General features: G+C 48.1%; 1 protein-coding gene across 1 annotated transcript in view; it reads left to right on the forward strand.

Moving 5' to 3' along the window:
• The window catches only part of LOC140724371 (uncharacterized), a 167,817-nt gene that overhangs the window by 76 nt on the left and 146,955 nt on the right, over nucleotides 1–20,786 (forward strand). The window contains exons 2-3 of the mRNA XM_073038815.1: nucleotides 11,389–11,848; nucleotides 17,800–17,907. Coding sequence (XP_072894916.1) covers nucleotides 11,569–11,848; nucleotides 17,800–17,907 — 388 coding nt within the window. The 5' untranslated portion in view covers nucleotides 11,389–11,568. The remainder of the gene's footprint in view (nucleotides 1–11,388; nucleotides 11,849–17,799; nucleotides 17,908–20,786) is intronic.

Here is a 20,786-nt window from a genome sequence, read left to right on the forward strand (position 1 = left end):
TTTGGCCCCGCCCCACCCATGGGCTGTGAGGGCGGCGGCCGGCGGTGGGAAAGGCCGAGGCTTGGGGCCTGACGCCCAACCGAGGGGAGGGAGGCAGCTGGAGGGCCCGCGGGAGCAGGCCGTAGGGCAGGACAAAGGGATTAGAGGGCGGGAAGAGGAGTAGGTTCTGAGGGTGGTGGGTACTGTCCCGGGGAGGGAGCTTCCCCAATCGATGACCGGACATTCGGCTTCTCCCTGATCTTCCTGGTCGGTTACCGGCCACTCGATCCCTCGGCGATCGATGACCGGCCATTCAGCCCCTCTCCGATTGATAGCCGGCCACTTGAACCCTCTCTGATCAATAACCGGCCATTCGGAGCCTTGCCAATCAATACCCTGCCGCTCTGCCCCATGCTGATTGATAACCAGCCATTCTGAACCTCGGTGATCAATAACCAGCCTATCTGCCCGTTCCCGGTCAATAACAGGTCTACCAAACCCTCTCCTATTGATGGCCCACCAGTTCTGCCAGCTCCTCTCCTATCCATAACTGGTACATCGGAATCTGCCACTGTACTGAGAGTTTAATGGGTCCTGTCTGAAGTATATTACATTCAAACTTACACAACAGCCACATTTTATGGCATGTATTTGAACCCATAAGATATGCAATCAGCGGTCACTTTATTAGATACCGGACTGGAACCAGTGTGGTCTGCTGCTGTGACGTGCGTTCAGAGATGCTCTGCTGCACACCACTATTGTAATGTGTGATTGTTTGAGTTACTGTCACCTTCCTGTCAACTTGTACCAGTCTGACCGTTCTCCTCTGACCTCTCATTTTCACCTACACTGGCTTGTTTTTTGTTGTTTTTCTCTTAAAAACTCTGGAGACATGAAAGTCCCAGGAGCTCAGCAGTTTCTGAGATACACAAACTTCTCCATCTACCACAACTATCATAACACAGTCAAAGTCACTTAGATCACATTTCTTCCCCCAGTCTGATGTCTGGTCTGAACAACAACTGAACCTCTTCACTGTGTCTGCATGCTTTGAGTTGCTGCCACGTGATTGGCTGATTAGATATTTGCATTAATGAACACTCACAGAGTGTATATGATAGATAATTTGCTAAATTCACAAACAACTAATCTCCATCAACGTAATCCCTGATCGAAGCTAATCCAAGTTGGGAATCACTGTTAGACCCAATCCACATTACTATTCGTTGCCATGGCAACGTAGTGGTTAGCGCGTCACTATTACAGCTCAGGGCGTCGGAGTTCAGAGTTCAATTCCAGAGTCATCGGTAAGGAGTCTCTGTCCGTCCTCCCCATGGAATGCATGGGTTTTCCCCGGGTTCTCCGGTTTCCTCCCACTGTCCAAAGACGTACCGGGTGGGTTCATTGGTTATTGTAAATTGACCTGTGGTTAGGTTGGATTTAAGTCAGGAGTGACGCCACTTGAAAGGTCGTGAGGGCTTAAAATGCACTTTGTCACTAAATAAATAATTATTCCCAACGTAACATCAAGAAGTAATCCCTATAATCCATGCTTGATTTATTGATCATATTTTCCTAAACTAAATGTTCAAGAGTTTGTCCATAGAATCTGTGCTCACTGATACCCCCAGTCGCTCACAATCGATAGGCATTCAATCCACAATCTATCTCCTCAGTTTTTCAATATTACATCTCATCAATAATCCCCCAGTCAGTTCACACATCAAATCTCTCCAATCGATCAAAGCAGTCTTTTGACTCTTTCCATAGTCAGGTGTCTAACTATGGGACAGCATTACGCAATAATTTACTGTTAACATTTCCCCCAGTCAGTCCACTTTACACATCAAACCCATTAAAAGATGTTTTTGGCATTTTCCATACTGTACCTGGTCAGTACCACCATCGTCGCCATGTGCCATGTTGCGTGACGTAGCCGATCATGGTGACCATGATTGTCCTGGCAAATTTTTCTACAGAAGTGGCTTGCCATTTCCTTCTGGGCGGTGTCTTTACGGGGTGGGTGACTGTAGCCATTATCAATACTCTTCAGAGATTGTCCATGGTTGCGTAACCAGGACTCTTGTGATAGGCACCAGTCGCTCGTACCAAACCTGCACCCATGTCCCGAGTCCTTAATGCTGGATAAAATGAGCGATTTATTCAGGGATCAGCACTCAGGTGATGAAGACAGGGTGGCAGAGGTTGACTGGGAGTAGTCACTACACAGGAGAGGTCCTGACCAACACGTGTTCCCAGAAGTGTGAGAGTAACGGACGGCAACCCTGCACGCGAAGGGATACTGCAGGCCAGATTTAAAGTAAAGGGGAAGAATGTGGCTGGTATAGAGAGCAGCGCAGGGAAGGGTCACTTGAGAGCAGGGGTTCCATTAACGGTCAGGCTCCATGACAGAAAAGAGGCTGGGAACCCCTTGTTTAAGAGCACTTATCTCAGAAACTTGAACAGATTTGGCATGTCTTCTAAATCTTCAGCCTTATTTTATTGAGATACAGCGTAATATGGGCCTTTCTGAGCCAGCCCCTGATTTAACCCCAGCCTAATCACAGGACAATCTACAATGACCAGTTAACCTACCAGCCAGTCGATCTTCAGAATGTGGGAGGAAACCGGATCACCCGGAGGAAACCCACGTGGTCACGGGGAGAACGTACAAACTCCTCACAGGCAGTGGTGGGAATTGAACCTGGGTCGCTGGTAATGTAAAGAGTTGTGTTAAACACTACCCTACCCTTGAGAAACTTCCATAGAAACACGGTGGACGGGTTCCTGATTGGTTGCATCACTGCCACTAGAAAGCAGCATCCATCATCAAGGACCCACACCGCCCAGACCGTGCTCTCCTCTCACTGCTTCCATTGGGCAGGAGGTACAGGAGTGTTATGTCCCACACCACAGGTTCAGGAACAGTTGTTACCATCCAACCATCAGACTCCTGAACCAGGGTGGATAACTTCATTCACCTCAACACTGAACCGACTCGACAACCTACAGAATCACTTTCAAGGACTCTACATTAGGTTCTCAGTATTATTTAATTATCTTTTTGTATGTTGTCTTCTTTTGCACATTGGTTGTTTGTCAGTCTTTGTGTGTAGTTTTTCATTGATTCTATTGTATTTCTTTGTGACGTTGAATGTGTTTGGCCAATAAAGACCAAAGAGCTGATTGTGGACTTCAGAAAGGGTAGGACTAGGGAACACACACCAGTCCTCATCGAGGGATCAGAAGTGGAGAGAGTGAGCAGTTTCAAGTTCCTGGCTGTCCAGATCTCTGAGGACCTAACCTGGTCCCAACATATCGATGCAGTTATAAAGAAGGCAAGACTGTACTTCATTAAAAGTTTGAGGAGATTTGCATTGCTACCTAAAACACTTGAAAACTTCTGTAGATGTACCATGGAGAGCATTCTGACAGGCTGTATCACTGTCTGGTATGGGGGGGGGGGGCGGAATAGGGGGTGCTACTAAACATACAAGCTACAGAAGCTACAGAAAGTTGTAAAGTTAGTCGGCTCCATCTTGGGTACTAGCCTCCATAATATCCAAGACATCTTCAAGAAGCGATGTCTCAGAAAGGCAGCGTCCATTAATAAGGATCCTCACCACCCACGGAGTGACCTTTTCTCACTGTTACCATCAGGTAGGAGGTACAGAAGCCTGAAGGCACACACTCAGCGATTCAGCATCAGCTTCTTCCCCTCTGCCGTCCGATTCCGAAATGGACATTGAACCCGTGAACCTCACTTATTATTTCAGCTTTTGCACTATTTTTAATGTAACTAATAAATACTGACTGTAATCGATTTATTTTTCCTCTATTTATCCTGTATTTCATTGCACTGCTGCCGCTAAGTTAACAAATTTCACACTGTATGCCGGTGACATTAAACCTGATTCTGATTCTGAAATTGAATGTCAAGAGAGTGTATGGTGACATGAACCTATGTACTTTGATAATGAATTCACTTTGAACTCTGAACCTCATCCATGCCAGCCCTGGGGCCTATCTGTGTGAATCACACTTGATTGTGTTAGGCTCATTTAGGGTCCTGACCAAGGTTGGCACCTAAGCATGTCTCATCTGCCACACTAGACCTTTCCGAACTGTCCGAGTACCTTTTAAATGTTTTCTTCTCTACTGAGGTACAACACAGAACAGGCCTGTTCAGCCCTTCGAGTCACGCCGCCCAGCAAACCCTCCGATTCAGTCCTAGTCCAGTCACGGGACAATTTACAGTGCCCAATTAACCTGACAACCTTTGGACTGTGTCTCTGTACTGTGGGAGGATACCAGAGCACCCGGAGGAATCTCACTTGGACACCGGGAGAATGTGCGGCGGAGGGAATTGAACCAGGTTCTCGTTGACCTGGCCGCACTCAACGTGCCTGCCCCAACCACCTCCTCTGCCAGCTCGCTCCACGGAGGCACCACACTGAGTGGAAAAGTTGCCCCACGGGCTCCCAACAGATCTCTGTCCCTCACTTCAAATCTGTGCCGCCTGGTTTCTCGATTCCCTGGCACATCCCTCTGTCTGTCCAAGCGCCTTGTGAGACCTGTATCTTTATCTGCTTCCGCCGGTTCCACGCACACGTCGCCCTCTGTGTGAAAAACAACTGTCCCCTCAGATCTCTCGTAAATCCGTGCCCCCGAGTTCTGGGCTGAACCCTTTGGGTAAACGATTCTGCCTGCCCGCTCCTGTCCTGCGGTAGAGGGCAGCGTTATGTGCGTGTGTGGGCAGGAGGAACGGGAACTTGTTTTGCCATTGTTGTTCTGTTGTATTCTGTGTGAGCATGGCCAGCATGCCCTATCGGCGCAGAGCACAGCTGTGCAGAAACACGCCATTCAGCCCATCTATTCTGTGCCAGGCCTTTGTTCTGCCTCGCCCCCATCGACCTGAGCCCTCCACACTCACTCCCTCCCCCCCATTCAGGTACCCGTCCAAATTCCTCCTAAGTGTTAAAATCAACCCAAGTCCACTAATTCTGCTGGCAGCTCAACCCTCACCACCCTCAGAGTGAAGAAGTTCCCCCTAATATTCCCCTTAAGCATTTCGCCTTTCACCCTTAACCCATGACCTCTAGTGCTCGACTCCCCCAACCTCAGTGGAAAAAGCCTGCTTGCATTTACTCTATCTATACCCCTCATAATTTTGTATCCCTCTGTCAAATCTCTTCTCAGTCTTCTACTTTCGGAGGAATAGAGTCCTAAACCATTCAACATATCCCTAAATCTCATATCATCCAGTTCTGGCAACGTCCTTCTAAATTTTCTCATCCCTTTCAACCAAAACTGCACGCAATACTCCAAATTAGGCCTCAGCAGTATCTTGTACAACCTCAGCACCTCGTCCCATCTCCCGTGCTCAATACTTTGATCTGTGAAGGGCAATATGCCAAAAGCTCTCTTCAGGTCACTACGACAGTATCTGCCCGTGACACCCTGACTGTGTGGCGTTGCTTTGCCAGCACACCCTCAGCCACCAGAGCAGGTAACGCCCTACACCCTGCGATAAATAAACTAGCATCTTAGATCTTCAATCCCGCCTGTTCCCCCTCATTACATCTACCCTCACCCTCCAGCGGAAACAAACCCTACTGACCCAATTTCTCCATTGCAGTCCCCGTCCTGGAGACTCTCTCCCATGCCCTCCTTTTGCTGCCTGTGAGGAGTTTGCGCGCTCTCCCCGTGACCACGTGGGTCTGCTCCCACAGTCCAAAGACATCCCGGCTGGCAGGTTAATTGATAGATAGATAGATACTTTATTCATCCCCATGGGGAAATTCAACTTTTTTCCAATGTCCCATACACTTGTTGTAGCAAAACTAATTACATACAATACTTAACTCAGTAAAAAAAAATATGATATGCATCTAAATCACCATCTCAAAAAGCATTAATAATAGCTTTAAAAAGTTCTTAAGTCCTGGCGGTAGAATTGTAAAGCCTAATGGCATTGGGGAGTATTGACCTCTTCATCCTGTCTGAGGAGCATTGCATCGATAGTAACCTGTCGCTGAAACTGCTTCTCTGTCTCTGGATGGTGCTATGTAGAGGATGTTCAGAGTTATCCATAATTGACCGTAGCCTACTCAGCGCCCTTCGCTCAGCAACCGATGTTAAACTCTCCAGTACTTTGCCCACGACAGAGCCCGCCTTCCTTACCAGCTTATTAAGACGTGAGGCGTCCCTCTTCTTAATGCTTCCTCCCCAACACGCCACCACAAAGAAGAGGGCGCTCTCCACAACTGACCTATAGAACATCTTCAGCATCTCACTACAGACATTGAATGACGCCAACCTTCTTAGGAAGTACATTCGACTCTGTGCCTTCCTGCACAAGGCATCTGTGTTGGCAGTCCAGTCTAGCTTCTCGTCTAACTGTACTCCCAGATACTTGTAGGTCTTAACCTGCTCCACACATTCTCCATTAATGATCACTGGCTCCATATGAGGCCTAGATCTCCTAAAGTCCACCACCAACTCCTTGGTCTTGGTGATATTGAGACGCAGGTAGTTTGAGTTGCACCATATCACAAAGTCCTGTATCAGTTTCCTATACTCCTCCTCCTGTTGGGCGCTGTGAATTGTCCCGTGGTTAGGATTAGTTTAGGCTGGGATTAAATCCGGGGCTTGCTGGCCTCGAAGGGCCTGTTCCGTGTTGTATATGAATGTTTGAATGAATGAATTGCCACCACACCCTGTGAAGAGCTGACCAGGACTCCGAGTCTGACCCCGACCAATGTCTTGTCCAGCTGCAACGTGACATCCCAGATTTAGGCCTTCTCTTTCCTCTCCCCTGCCCGTCACCACCTCCCTCATGTTCTGCACCTCCTTCCCTTTCTCCCTGTCAGATTCCTTCTTCTTCTTCAGCCCTCAGCCTCTTCCACCTATCAGCTCCCGGGTTCTTACTTCATGGAGGACACTTCTAGCTGTCCTTCTTCCCCTGCCACCCCCCCCCCCACCCCCATCTCTTTATTTTGCCGTCTTCACCCTGACTTTCCAGACCTGCCGTAGGGTCTCGGCCCAAAACGTCGACTGTTTACTCTTTTCCACAGATGCTGCCTGACCTGCTGAGCTCCTCCAGAGTTTTGTGTGAACTTCAGCATCTGCAGAATCCCTGCTGGTTAGGATTCACCAGCGTCTGTAACCGACGGACTCATTCCCAAGGTCCCTCTCTACATCAGCACTTCTACAGGTTGACTCTCTCCATCCCGACAGGGTTAGACCTCCCAAAGGCCATCAGCACTCTCTTGTCTGGGCTAAATTCCTTCTTCCAAGATTCAAAGTAAAATTTATTATCGGAGTACGTACATGTCACCACAGACTGCCTTGTGATCTTTTTACTGCGGGCGTGCTCGGCAAATCTATAGAACAGTAACTGCGAACAGGATCATTGAACAATAAACTGTGCAAATGCAGATACAAATAAATAGCAATAGATAACGAAGGCATGAAATAACAAGATAAAGAGTCCTTAAAGTGAGACCATCGGTTGTGGGAATCTCAGTAGAATGAGAGTCGCTATCCCCTTTTGTTCAGGAGCCTGATGTTTGGGGGGTAGTAACTGTTCCTGACCCTGGTGGTGTGAGTCCTGAGGCTCCTGTACCTTCTTCCTGATGTTTGGGGGGTAGTAACTGTTCCTGACCCTGGTGGTGTGAGTCCTGAGGCTCCTGTACCTTCTTCCTGATGTTTGGGGGGTAGTAACTGTTGTTGACCCTGGTGGTGTGAGTCCTGAGGCTCCTGTACCTTCTTCCTGATGGCAGCAGTGAGAAAAGAGCATGGCCTGGCTGGCTGGTGATGCCGGATGTTGCTTTCCTGCGGCAACGTTTCCTGTAGATGTGGTCAATGGGTGGGAGGGTTTTACCTGTGATGTACTGAGCCAAAGCCACTACCTTTTTTCCGCTCAAAGACGTTGATATACCCACCTCGACCACTTCCTCTGGCGTGCCATTCCAGCCACTCAGTACCCTGAACCAGTGTAGCTGTCTTCAACCACCATTACTCAGAACTGATTCTACAACCTACAGACTCAAATTGGAGGACTCTTTCCAATTCATGCTCTCGCTAGTATTTTATTTGCAAAGTTTGTCATTTTCTGCACATAATCTTGTGCATCAGGCTTGTTCGTCTGTCGTTTTTCAAAAAACACTACTGGGTGTTTTTATAGACCACCCAATAGTAACAGGGACATCGAGGAGCAGATAGGGAGACAGATTCTGGAAAGGTGTAATAATAACAGGGTTGTCATGGTGAGAGATTTTAATTTCCCAAATATTGATTGGCATCTCCCTGGAGTGAGGGGTTTAGATGGGGTGGAGTTTGTTAGGTATGTTCAGGAAGGTTTCCTGACACAATATGTAGATAAGCCTACAAGAGGAGAGGCTGTATTTATTCTGGTATTGGGAAATAAACCTGATCAGGTGTCAGATCTCTCAGTGGGAGAGCATTTTGGAGATCGTGATCACAATGCTATCTCCTTTACCATAGCATTGAAGAGGGATAGGAACAGACAAGTTAGGAAAGTGTTTAATTGGAATAAGGTGAAATATGAAGCTATCAGGCAGGAACTTGGAAGCATAAACTGGAAACAGATGTTCTCAGGGAAACGTACGGAAGAAATGTGGCACATGTTCAGGGGATATTTGCGTGGGGTTCTGAGTAGGTACCTTCCAATGAGACAGAGAAAGGATGGTAAGGTACAGGAACCATGGTGTACAAATGCTGTTGTAAATCTAGTCAAAAAGAAGATAATACGAAAAGTTGAAAACAACCAGGTAATGATAGGAATCTAGAAGATTACGAGGCTATCAGGAAGGAGTTTAAGAATGAAATTAGGAGAGCCAGAAGGGGCCATGAGAAGGCCTTTGCGGACAGGATTATGAAAACCCCCAAGGCAGTCTGCAAGAATGTGAAGAGCAAGAGGATAAGACGTGGAGAATAGGACCAATCAAGTGTGACAATGGAAAAGTGTGTATGGAACCGGAGGAGACAGCAGAGGTACTTAATGAATACTTTGCTTCAGTATTCGCTATGGAAAAGGATCCTGGTGATTGTAAGGATGACTTGCAGTGGACTGAAAAGCTTGAACATGTAGATATTAAGGAAGAGGATGTGCTGAAGGTTTTGGAAAGCATCAAGTTGGATAAGTCACTGGGACTGGACAGGATGTATCCCAGGCTACTGTGGGAGGTGAGGGAGGAGTTTACTGAGCCTCTGGCAATGATCTTTGCATTATCAATGAGGACGGGAGAGGATTGGAGGGTTGCGGATGTTGTTCCCTTATTCAAGAAAGGAAGTAGGGATAGCCCAGGAAATTATAGCCTAGTGAATCTTACTTCAGTGGTTGGTAAGTTGATGGAGAAGATCCTGAGAGGCAGGATTTATGAACATTTGGAGAGGTATAATATGATTAGGAATAGTCAGCATGGCTTTGTCAAGGGCAGGTCGTGCCTTACGAGCCTGATTGAATTTTTGAGGATGTGACTAAACATATTGATGAAGGTAGAGCAGTAGATGTAGTGTATATGGATTTCAGCAAGGCATTTGATAAGGTACCCCATGCAAGGCTTACTGAGAAAGTAAGGAGGCGTGGGATCCAAAGGGACATTGCTTTGTGGATCCAGAACTGGCTTGCCCATAGAAGGCAAAGAGTGGTTGTAGACGGGTCATATTCTGCGTGGAAGTCGGTGACCAGTGGAGTGCCTCAGAATCTGTTCTGGGACCCCTACTCTTCATGATTTTTATAAGTGACCTGGATGAGGAAGTGGACGGATGGGTTAGTAAATGTGCTGATGACACAAAGGTTGGAGGTGTTGTGGATAGTGTGGAGGGCTGTCAGAGGTTACAGCAGGACATTGATAGGATGTAAAACTGAGCTGAGAAGTGGCAGATGGAGTTCAACCCAGATAAGTGTGAAGTTGTTCATTTTGGTAGGTGAAATATGATGGCAGAATATGTTATTAATGGTAAGACTCTTGGCAGTGTGGAGGATCAGAGGGATCTTGGGGTCCAAGTCCAGAGGACGCTCAAAGCAGCTGTGCAGGTTGACTCTGGTTAAAAAGGCATACGGTATATTGGCCTTCATCAATCATGGGATTGCGTTTAGGAGCTGAGAGGTAATGTTACAGCTATATAGGACCCTGGTCAGACCCGACTTGGAGTACTGTGCTCATTTCTGGTCGCCTCACTACAGGAAGGATGTGGAAGTCATAGAAAGGGTGCAGAGGAGATTTACAAGGACGTTGCCTGGATTGGGGAGCATGCCTTATGAGAATAGGTTGAGTGAACTTGGCCTTTTCTCCTTGGAGCGACGGAGGATGAGAGGTGACCTGATAGAGGTGTATAAAATGATGAGAGGCATTGATCATGTGGATAGTCAAAGGCTTTTCCCCAGGGCTGAAATGGTTAGCATGAGAGGGCACAGTTTTAAGGTGCTTGGAAGTAGGTACAGAGGAGATATAAGGGGTAGGTTTTTTACAGAGAATGGTGAGAGTGTGGAATGGGCTGCCGGCAATGGTGGTGGAGGCAGATACGATAGGGTCTTTTAAGAGACCCCTGGATGGAATTCCAATTCTGTTATTGTTTGACCTTGTTCTGCCTCAATACACTGTGTAATGATGTGATCTGTGTGAACGATATACAAGACAAGATTGTCACTGTATCTCGGTACACGTCAACAATAATAAACCAATTCCAATTATGTTATTGTTTGACCTTGTTCTGCCTCAATACACTGTGTAATGATGTGATCTGTGTGAACGATATACAAGACAAGATTGTCACTGTATCTCGAAACACGTCAACAATAATAAACCAATTCCAATTATGTTATTGTTTGACCTTGTTCCACCTCAATACACTGTGTAATGATGTGATCTGTGTGAGCGATGTACAAGACAAGATTGTCACTGTATCTCGGTACACGTCAACAATAATAAACCAATTCCAATTCATGTTGACTGAAATGTTTTTCATGTTTTAAATTGAGATACAACATGATAACAGGGCTCACTGATCAACTACACCCAGGTAACCAATTAACCTACTAACCTGTACATGTTAGAAGCGTGGGGTGAACCAGAGTGTGGGGAGGGAATACACAAGACCATGGTGAGAAGGAAGGAACTCCTCACAGATGGTGACGGGAATCGAACCTGGGTCGCTGGTGCTGGAATGGCGTTATGCTAATCACTATGACACTGTGCCATCTCCTTTGTTACAGGTTATTTCAGGAATTAATAATTTCCATTAGTTCGTCCCTCACCTAATGAAATGGATGTGAAAATGCCCGGCTGGTGCTTCTAGGGGCCCTGGGACTGCATCCACGAGGAATGTCCCTCTCGCTATTTGCCAAATTTCAATTAACACAAAATTCTCTCCTTGCAGGTTCATTCAACGCGACTGAGAGAGCATCGGTCAATTCGGCTGCTCAAGCCAAGCGTCGTCTGAAAAGGAAAGGCCCACCTGAGGCAGCCTCGTCTACCAGCTGCGGGCTCTGCGTCTCCCTGCCGTGGGGAAGGGACGAGGAAATGGTCCCTCTATAGGCGAGAAAGGAACGAGGCAGCGATGGCCACCGCCCCCACGATAGCGAGGGGAGGTGAGGGGCCGCCTCCAGCCGGGAGCCAGATCCGGCGGCCGGGCTCCCTTTCCAACATGGAGGGCTATGAGGGGATGATGGTGGGGATGGATGTCTCGAGCGGCCCCGGCAGGCCACAGGGGCTTGCCACGGCGCTCTCCGAGGGGCAGCTGCCCACCGCCATGCTGGAGATGCAGTCGGAGTTCATGGATGAGCTGGGATTTCAGCAGGACCCCGTGCTGCAAAAGGCGCCCTCGGATGGGCCACAGGGTAGGTCACTGGAAGGGGTGCAGGGTCTCAGAGGTGGTGCGGTGGGGGAAGGGCAACCAGAGGTGGAAGGGGAGTGGTTTGCAAACGATAAACACACCGAATTCTACAGATGCCGGAAATCCCGTGGAATGCACACAGTGTGCGGGAAGAACTCAGGATAGAACCAGTTTAGTTTGGCATTGTGCTCAGCACTGACATTGTGGGCCGAAGGTTCTGTTCCTCGCACACACACACACACACTCACACATACACACACACACACACACACTCACACAGACACACTCACACAGACACACACACACTCACACACACTCACACATACACTCTCACACATACACACTCACTCACACACACACATACGCACTCACACACACACACACACACTCACACACACACAGACACACACACTCACACACACTCACACACACACACACATACACACTCACACTCACACACTCACACTCACACACACACACACACACTCACACTCACACACACACTCACACACACATTCTTCATCGGTTGCCCATCGGAATCCGATGACGACATCCACTCCTTTAACAGTGAGATATTTGATGACTATACAGTCCTGTCCTGGACCCACAAGTTCTGTTGCATGTGGGACATGTACATGTGGTAGTGGTGGTGGTAGTGATGGCAACCATGGCTGCATTTCTCCTGGCTCTCTTCTGCTGTCCATCTCCAGAATACGAACCCCATCCCTACACAGCTGTCACCAGGTGATACGGTCAGCAGCAACATCCTCCAGGTCCTCGGGTCTGATCTTGCACTTCCTTAAAGCGTTCATCATCTGATCCTTATAGCGCTTCCTCGGCCCTCCAGCTGAGCGTCGACCATGATGTAGCTGGCCGTGTAACACTCTGCGGGGTAGCCAACATGGGGGCATCCTTATCACGTGCCCCAGCCACTGCAGCTGACGCTGGGTGATCACGGCCTCAATACTTCTGCAGTTGGTCTTTACAAGTATTTCAGTGTGAGGCACCCGCTCACGCCAAGTAATTCCCAGGATGTGCTGAAGGCAGCTTACGTGGAATCGCTCCAAGGACTTGATGTGACGGCTGTAGGTTACCCAAGCTTCACAGCCATAAAGGAGGGTGGTGACACAGACCGCTTGGTATACGGCGACCTCTGTGGAGGGACACTGTATCTCGGTACATGTCAACAATAATAAACCAGTTCCAATTCTGTTATTGTTTGAAGGCAACACGAGTGAACCTGCAGATGCTGGAAATAAATAAAAACACAAAATGCTGGCAGAACTCAGCAGGCCAGACAGCATCTATGGGAGGAGGTAGTGACGATGTTTCGGGCCGAAACCCTTCATCGGGAGTGAAGTAACATGGGATGGTCGAGGGGGTATAAGAGGTGGGGGGGAGGGATGAAGTAGAGAGCTGGGAGGTGATAGGCTGGAGGGAAATGGGCTAGGATGAAGGTGGAGAATTATGGGAAATAAAAGAGAAAGAAAGGTAGGGCTCCGTCTTCGAGCCCACTTCTTCGGTAGGGACTCTTCCACCCCCACCGATGACCCATTCTCCCATCTCCAACCCTCCTCCTCCTCATGGACTCCCCACTCAGGACTTCTACCCACCCTGGATCTGTTCATCTCTAATTGCCGTCGGGACATTAACCGTGTCGACTTCACCACCCCTTGCTCCAATTCCAACCTTACCCCCTCTGAACGCTCTGCTCTCCATTCCCTCTGCAACAATCCTAACCTTGCCATCAAACCCGCTGATAAGGGGGGTGCTGTTGTCGTCTGGCGCACCGAGCTGTACATAGCGGAGGCACGACGACAACTCGCTGACACCTCCTCTTATCTACCCCTGGACCATGACCCCACTAGGGAGCACCAGTCCATTGTCTCCCAAACCATTTCCGATCTCATCACCTCGGGAGATCTCCCATCCACGGCCACCAAACTTATAGTTCCCACACCCCGCACTTCCCGTTTCTACCTCCTACCTAAGATTCACAAACCTGCCTGTCAAGGCTGTCTCTGCTTGCCCCTGCCCCACTGAACTCATTTCTGCCCATCTCGACTCTGTTTTATCTCCCCTTGTTCAATCCCTTCCCACCTATGTCCGTGATACTTCCCATGCTTTACATCTCTTCAAAGATTTCAAGTTCCCTGGCCCCCACCGCCTCATTTTCACCATGGACGTCCAGTCCCTATATACCTCTATCCCCCACCAGGAAGGGCTCAAAGCTCTCCGTTTCTTCCTGGATTCCAGACCCAGCCAGTCACCTTCTACCACCAGTCTTCTCCGCCTCGCGGAATTAGTCCTCACCCTTAACAATTTCTCCTTTGGATCCTCCCACTTCCTCCAAACTAAAGGTGTAGCCATGGGCACCCACATGGGTCCTAGCTACGCCTGCCTTTTTGTCGGCCATGTGGAGCAATCTATGTTCCAAGCCTACACCGGTATCTGTCCTTCTCTTTTCTTGCATTATATCGATGACTGCATCAGTGCTGCTTCCTGCACGCATGCTGAGCTCGTCGACTTCATTAACTTCGCCTCCAACTTTCACCCTGCCCTCAAATTCACCTGGTCTATCTCCGACACCTCCCTCCCCTTTCTAGATCTTTCTGTTTCTATCTCTGGAGACAGCCTATCCACCGATGTCTACTACAAACCTACAGACTCTCACAGCTACCTCGACTATTCCTCCCCCCACCCTGTCTCCTGCAAAAATGCTATCCCTTTCTCTCAATTCCTCCGCCTCCGCCGCATCTGCTCTCAGGATGAGGCCTTTCATTCCAGGACAAAGGAGATGTCTTCCTTTTTTAAAGAAAGGGGCTTCACTTCGTCCACTATCAACTCTGCCCTCCATCACATCTCCCGTATTTCACGCACCTCTGCCCTCACCCCATCCCCCCGCCAGCCCACCGGGGATAGAGTCCCCCTGGTCCTCACCTATCACCCTACCAGCCTACAGATCCAACGTATAATCCTCCGTAACTTCCGCCACCTCCTACGGGATCCCACCACCAGCCACATCTTCCCCTCCCCCCCACTCTCGGCTTTCCGCAGGGATCGCTCCCTACGTGACTCCCTTGTCCATTCATCCCCCCCATCCCTCCCCACCGACCTCCCTCCGGGCACTCATCCCTGCAAACGGAGAAGTGCTACACCTGCCCCCACACTTCTTCCCTCACCACCATCCCAGTCCTTTCAGGTGAGGCACCACTTCACCTGCGAGTCAGCTGGGGTGATATACTGTATCCGGTGCTCCCGATGTGGCCATTTATACATTGGGGAGATCCACCGCAGACTGGGAGACCGTTTCGCCGAACACCGGCGCTCGGTCCTCCAGCAGTGGCGGGATCTCCCTGTGGCCACACACTTCAATTCCACAGACCACTCCCACTCCGACATGTCTGTCCATGGCCTCCTCTACCGTCAAGATGAGGCCACACGCAGGTCGATGGAGGAATACCTTATCTCCCGCCCAGGTAGCCTCCTACCTGCCGGCATGAACATTCAACTCACAGACCTCCGTTGATACCCCTGCCCTATAGCTTTAGTCTGTTTCTCGTTCTCTCTCTTTTCCCCCCTCACTAAAATCTCCCCCCAGCCCTACCTTTCTTTCTCTTTTATTTCCCATAATTCTCCACCTTCCCCCAGCCCATTTCCCTTCAGCCTATCACTTCCCAGCTCTCTACTTCATCCCTCCCCCCACTTCTTATCCCCTTTCCACCATCCCATGTTACTTCACTCCTGATGAAGGGTTTCGGCCCGAAACGTCGTCACTACCTCCTCCCATAGATGCTGTCTGGCCTGCTGAGATCTGCCAGCATTTTGTGTTTTTATTTATTTCCAGCATCTGCAGATTCACTCGTGTTGCCATTGAATGCCTATTCTGTAATTGTTTGACCTTGCTCTGCCTCAATACACTGTGTAATGATATGATCTGTGTGAACGATATACAAGACAAGATTGTCACTGTATCTCGGTACACGTCAACAATAATAAACCAATTCCAATTCTGTTATTGTTTGACCTTGTTCTGCCTCAGTACACTGTGTAATGATATGATCTGTGTGAACGATATACAAGACAAGATTGTCACTGTATCTCGGTACACGTCAACAATAATAAACCAATTCCAATTCTGTTATTGTTTGACCTGGTTCTACCTCAATACACTGTGTAATGATATGATCTGTGTGAACAATATACAAGACAAGATTGTCACTGTATCTCGGTACACGTCAACAATAATAAACCAATTCCAATTCTGTTATTGTTTGACCTTGTTCCACCTCAATACACTGTGTAATGATGTGATCTGTGTGAACGATATACAAGACAAGATTGTCACTGTATCTCGGTACACGTCAACAATAATAAACCAATTCCAATTCTGTTATTGTTTGACCTTGTTCTACCTCAATACACTGTGTAATGATGTGATCTGTGTGAACGATATACAAGACAAGATTGTCACTGTATCTCGGTACACGTCAACAATAATAAACCAATTCCAATTCTGTTATTGTTTGACCTTGTTCTACCTCAGTACACTGTGTAATGATGTGATCTGTGTGAACGATATACAAGACAAGATTGTCACTGTATCTCGGTACACGTCAACAATAATAAACCAATTCCAATTCTGTTATTGTTTGACCTTGTTCTGCCTCAATACACTGTGTAATGATGTGATCTGTGTGAACGATATACAAGACAAGATTGTCACTGTATCTCGGTACACGTCATCAATAATAAACCAATTCCAATTCTGTTATTGTTTGACCTTGTTCTACCTCAGTACACTGTGTAATGATGTGATCTGTGTGAACGATATACAAGACAAGATTGTCACTGTATCTCGGTACACGTCAACAATAATAAACCAATTCCAATTCTGTTATTGTTTGACCTTGTTCTGCCTCAATACACTGAGTAAAGATGTGATCTGTGTGAACGATATACAAGACAAGATTGTCACTGTATCTCGGTACACGTCAACAATAATAAACCAATTCCAATTCTGTTATTGTTTGACCTTGTTCTACCTCAATACACTGTGTAATGATGTGATCTGTGTGAGCGATATACAAGACAAGATTGTCACTGTATCTCGGTACACGTCAACAATAATAAACCAATTCCAATTCTGTTATTGTTTGACCTTGTTCCGCCTCAATACACTGTGTAATGATGTGATCTGTGTGAACGATATACAAGACAAGATTGTCACTGTATCTCAGTACACGTCATCAATAATAAACCAATTCCAATTCTGTTATTGTTTGACCTTGTTCTGCCTCAATACACTGTGTAATGATGTGATCTGTGTGAACGATATACAAGACAAGATTGTCACTGTATCTTGGTACACGTCAACAATAATAAACCAATTCCAATTCTGTTATTGTTTGACCTTGTTCTGCCTCAATACACTGTGTAATGATGTGATCTGTGTGAACGATATACAAGACAAGATTGTCACTGTATCTCGGTACAAGTCATCAATAATAAACCAATTCCAATTCTGTTATTGTTTGACCTTGTTCTACCTCAGTACACTGTGTAATGATGTGATCTGTGTGAACGATATACAAGACAAGATTGTCACTGTATCTCGGTACACGTCAACAATAATAAACCAATTCCAATTCTGTTATTGTTTGACCTTGTTCCACCTCAATACACTGTGTAATGATGTGATCTGTGTGAACGATATACAAGACAAGATTGTCACTGTATCTCGGTACACGTCAACAGTAATAAACCAATTCCAATTCTGTTATTGTTTGACCTTGTTCTACCTCAGTACACTGTGTAATGATGTGATCTGTGTGAACGATATACAAGACAAGATTGTCACTGTATCTCGGTACACGTCAACAATAATAAACCAATTCCAATACCGAGGAAGAGGGAGCATCCCACTCAATTCTGTGTTTCTCCCGTGTTTCACAGAACCAGCTTGTCTGAAGCTCTTGGGATCAAACTGGAAGAAGGTGGCCCTGGCCTTCCTTGGCCTCTGCATGGCCCTTGCTGTTATAGCCCTGGCATTGCACATTGAGGGTAAGCTCTGTGTGTGTGTCTATGTGTCCACCTTCTACGGTAGCATGCTGGAATGGCGGGCGATATACCGCCGTTAGCTGAGGATCGGTGAGCTGGCTGTGAATAGAAGCAGGGGGCTACACACAGAAACTGGAGGAACTCAGCAGCTAAGGCAGCATTTATGGCGGAAATAAACAGCCAACGATTCGGGTCAAGCCCCTTCATCAGGGCTGGAAAGACAGAAATAAGAATGGGAGGGGAGGAGCACAAGGTGGCAGGTGAGGGGGAAGGTGGGTGGGCTGGAGAGGAGCTGATGTGGGAAGCAGGGAAGGAGAAGAGATGAAGAAGAGGATTCCAATCAAAGACAGTGAAGAATCTATTCATAGACTGCGGAATCTATTCAAAGACAGTGAGGAATCTAGTCAAAGAGAGTGAGGAATCTAATTGAAGACAGTTAAGAATCTATTCAAAGACAGTAGACCATGGCAGGAGGGGAATCTTTCTCACTCTGGCCTCGGCCCCCATCCCCTTCCTTCTCAGTTCTGATGAAGGGTCCTGGCCTGGAGGTTCCTTTCCCTCTGTAGATGCTGCCTGACCCGCTGAGTCGCTCCAACATCTTCTGGCAAGGTGCCGCACCACCAGGCAGGAAGCTTCACTAGATCCGAGCCCGCGGTATTACAGGAATGATACCAGCATGGATGGAAGATCGGCTCTTTGGCAGGAGGCAAAGTGTGGGAATAAGGGGGGAGCCTTTTCTGATCGGCTACCGGTGACTAGCGGTGTTCAACTGAGGTCGGTGTTGAGATTGCTTCTTTTTACGTTATATGTCAATGACTTTGATGGCGGAATTGATGGCTTTGTGATCAATTTTGCAGATGATTCAAAAGTAGGTGGAGTGGCGGGTTGTTCTGAGGAAGCAGTGTGCCTGAAGGAGGACTTGGACTGATTAGGAGAAGTTGCGGATGGAATATAGTGTAGGGAAGTGTAGGGTCATGCACTTCAATAGCAGGGATAGACTATTTTCTGATGGGGAAGAATGTCAGAAATTCGGAGGTGCAAGGGGACTTGTGCGTCCTCATGCAGGACTTCCTGAAGGTTAACTTCCAGGTTGAGTCGGTGGTAAGGAAGGCAAATCCGACGTTAGCATTGTTTTCAAGAGGATTAGAATATAAAAGCAAGGATTAGACAAAGCTGGGGCTTTTTAAGGCATTGTTCAGACTGCACTTAGAGTATTGTGAGTAGCCCTGGGCCCCCTTCTCTTAGTGCAGCGAGGAGGGGGTCAACCTGGAGAGGGTCCAGAGGAGGCTGACGAGGATGATCCTGGGAGTGAAAGGGTTAACCCACCTGGAGTGTTTAATGACTCTCGATCTGTACTGAGAATCCGAATCAGGTTTATATCATGGAACTTGTTAACTTTGCATCAGCAGTTCGATGCAACACAGGATAAATACAGGGGAAGAAAGTTGAATACAGTAAGTTAATGCATGTTAAGGAATTGATTACAATAAGTGAAGCAAAAGCAAAAATTAAAAATAAAGTAGTGTCATCCAAGGGTTCAACGTCCATTCAGGAATCGGATGACAGAGGGGAAGAAGCTGTTCATGAATCGCTGAGTGTGTGCCTTCAGGCTTCCGTACCTCCTACCCAATGGTAACAGTGAGAAAAGGGCATTCCCTGGGTGCTGGGGGTCCTTAATAATGGACGCTGCCTTTCTCAGACACCGCTCCTTGAAGATGTCCTGGATACTACGGAGACTAGTAGCCCTGAAGGAGCTGACTAATATTACAGCTTTCTGCAACATACTTCGATCCCCCCCCCACCCCCATAGCAGACGGCGAAGCAGCCAGTCAGAAGTGACCGGAGTTTCGGAGGATGGGAGGGAGGGGCTGTCTTGACAGGAAGACCACAGTCTGGCAGAAGCAACTCCAGCTCCATCACGCTGAGCGCCAGCACGCCCCAGGGCTGTGTGCTCAGCCCGCTGCTGTCCAAATCAGGTCTAATTGTCATTCAAACCATACTTATTTACAGCAGAAAGAGACAGCATTCCTCTGGGGCCAAGACCCTGAGTGACCAGTCCCGCAAATTGACCACAAACACGAGACAATCTGCAGATGCTGGAAATCCAACACACACAAAATGCCGGAGGAACTCAGCAGGTCGGGCAGCATCTGTGGAAAAGAGTGAACAGTCGAGGTTTTGGACCGACTTGTTCCCTCCAGACCAGCCTGTACTTCCACCAATCCAACACTGGAGGGCAGCAATGATGTGAGAGGCCACCCCACTGAGCCCAGTCACCATGCTACAATGAAAGTCCTCCCTCCAACTGAGGCAACACTGCTGTCCCACCACCAAACAAGGGCAGCAGCCCTACGGCAATCAACATCCAACAGAGTCTTACGATCGCAAAATCCAGGACAGTCACCGTTTCACTGCACGCTGCCCTCACACCAACTCGAAGGCACGCAGTGCGGGGAAACTAGACCTCGTTTATTCCCGTTAAGATAGCAACACGTATACACGCAGGTGGCCTCTTGGGGACCAGCCAAAGGTGCGCCTTTCTTTGTTAAATGTGTTTTTATACATAGTAGGAATATTCTTGACTTCAATACCACCTGTACAGCAGGTCGACCGCGTCGGTGAGCTGCTCAGTGTTCGGAGTTGCTGGCCAGGATGGCCGTGAGAGTCGGCCAACGATCCGGAGAAGGCGAGGAAGGCCCGGAGAGGTCGAGTCGGGCCGCAGGAGAAGCCGGGTTGGATTTGGAGGAGCTGGCCTGGGTGCCGCCTGCTACTCTGATTTGATCTGACTTTGGCTTTGACCAGCTCGAGAGGCAATGTGGACGAGAGGTGGTGGTGGATTTAGGAAGGTGCACAGTGCACCTCGGGGGGGGGGGGGGGTGGGA

Source organism: Hemitrygon akajei, unplaced genomic scaffold (assembly GCF_048418815.1).
Source record: "Hemitrygon akajei unplaced genomic scaffold, sHemAka1.3 Scf000198, whole genome shotgun sequence".
Classification (NCBI taxonomy): Eukaryota; Metazoa; Chordata; class Chondrichthyes; order Myliobatiformes; family Dasyatidae; genus Hemitrygon; species Hemitrygon akajei.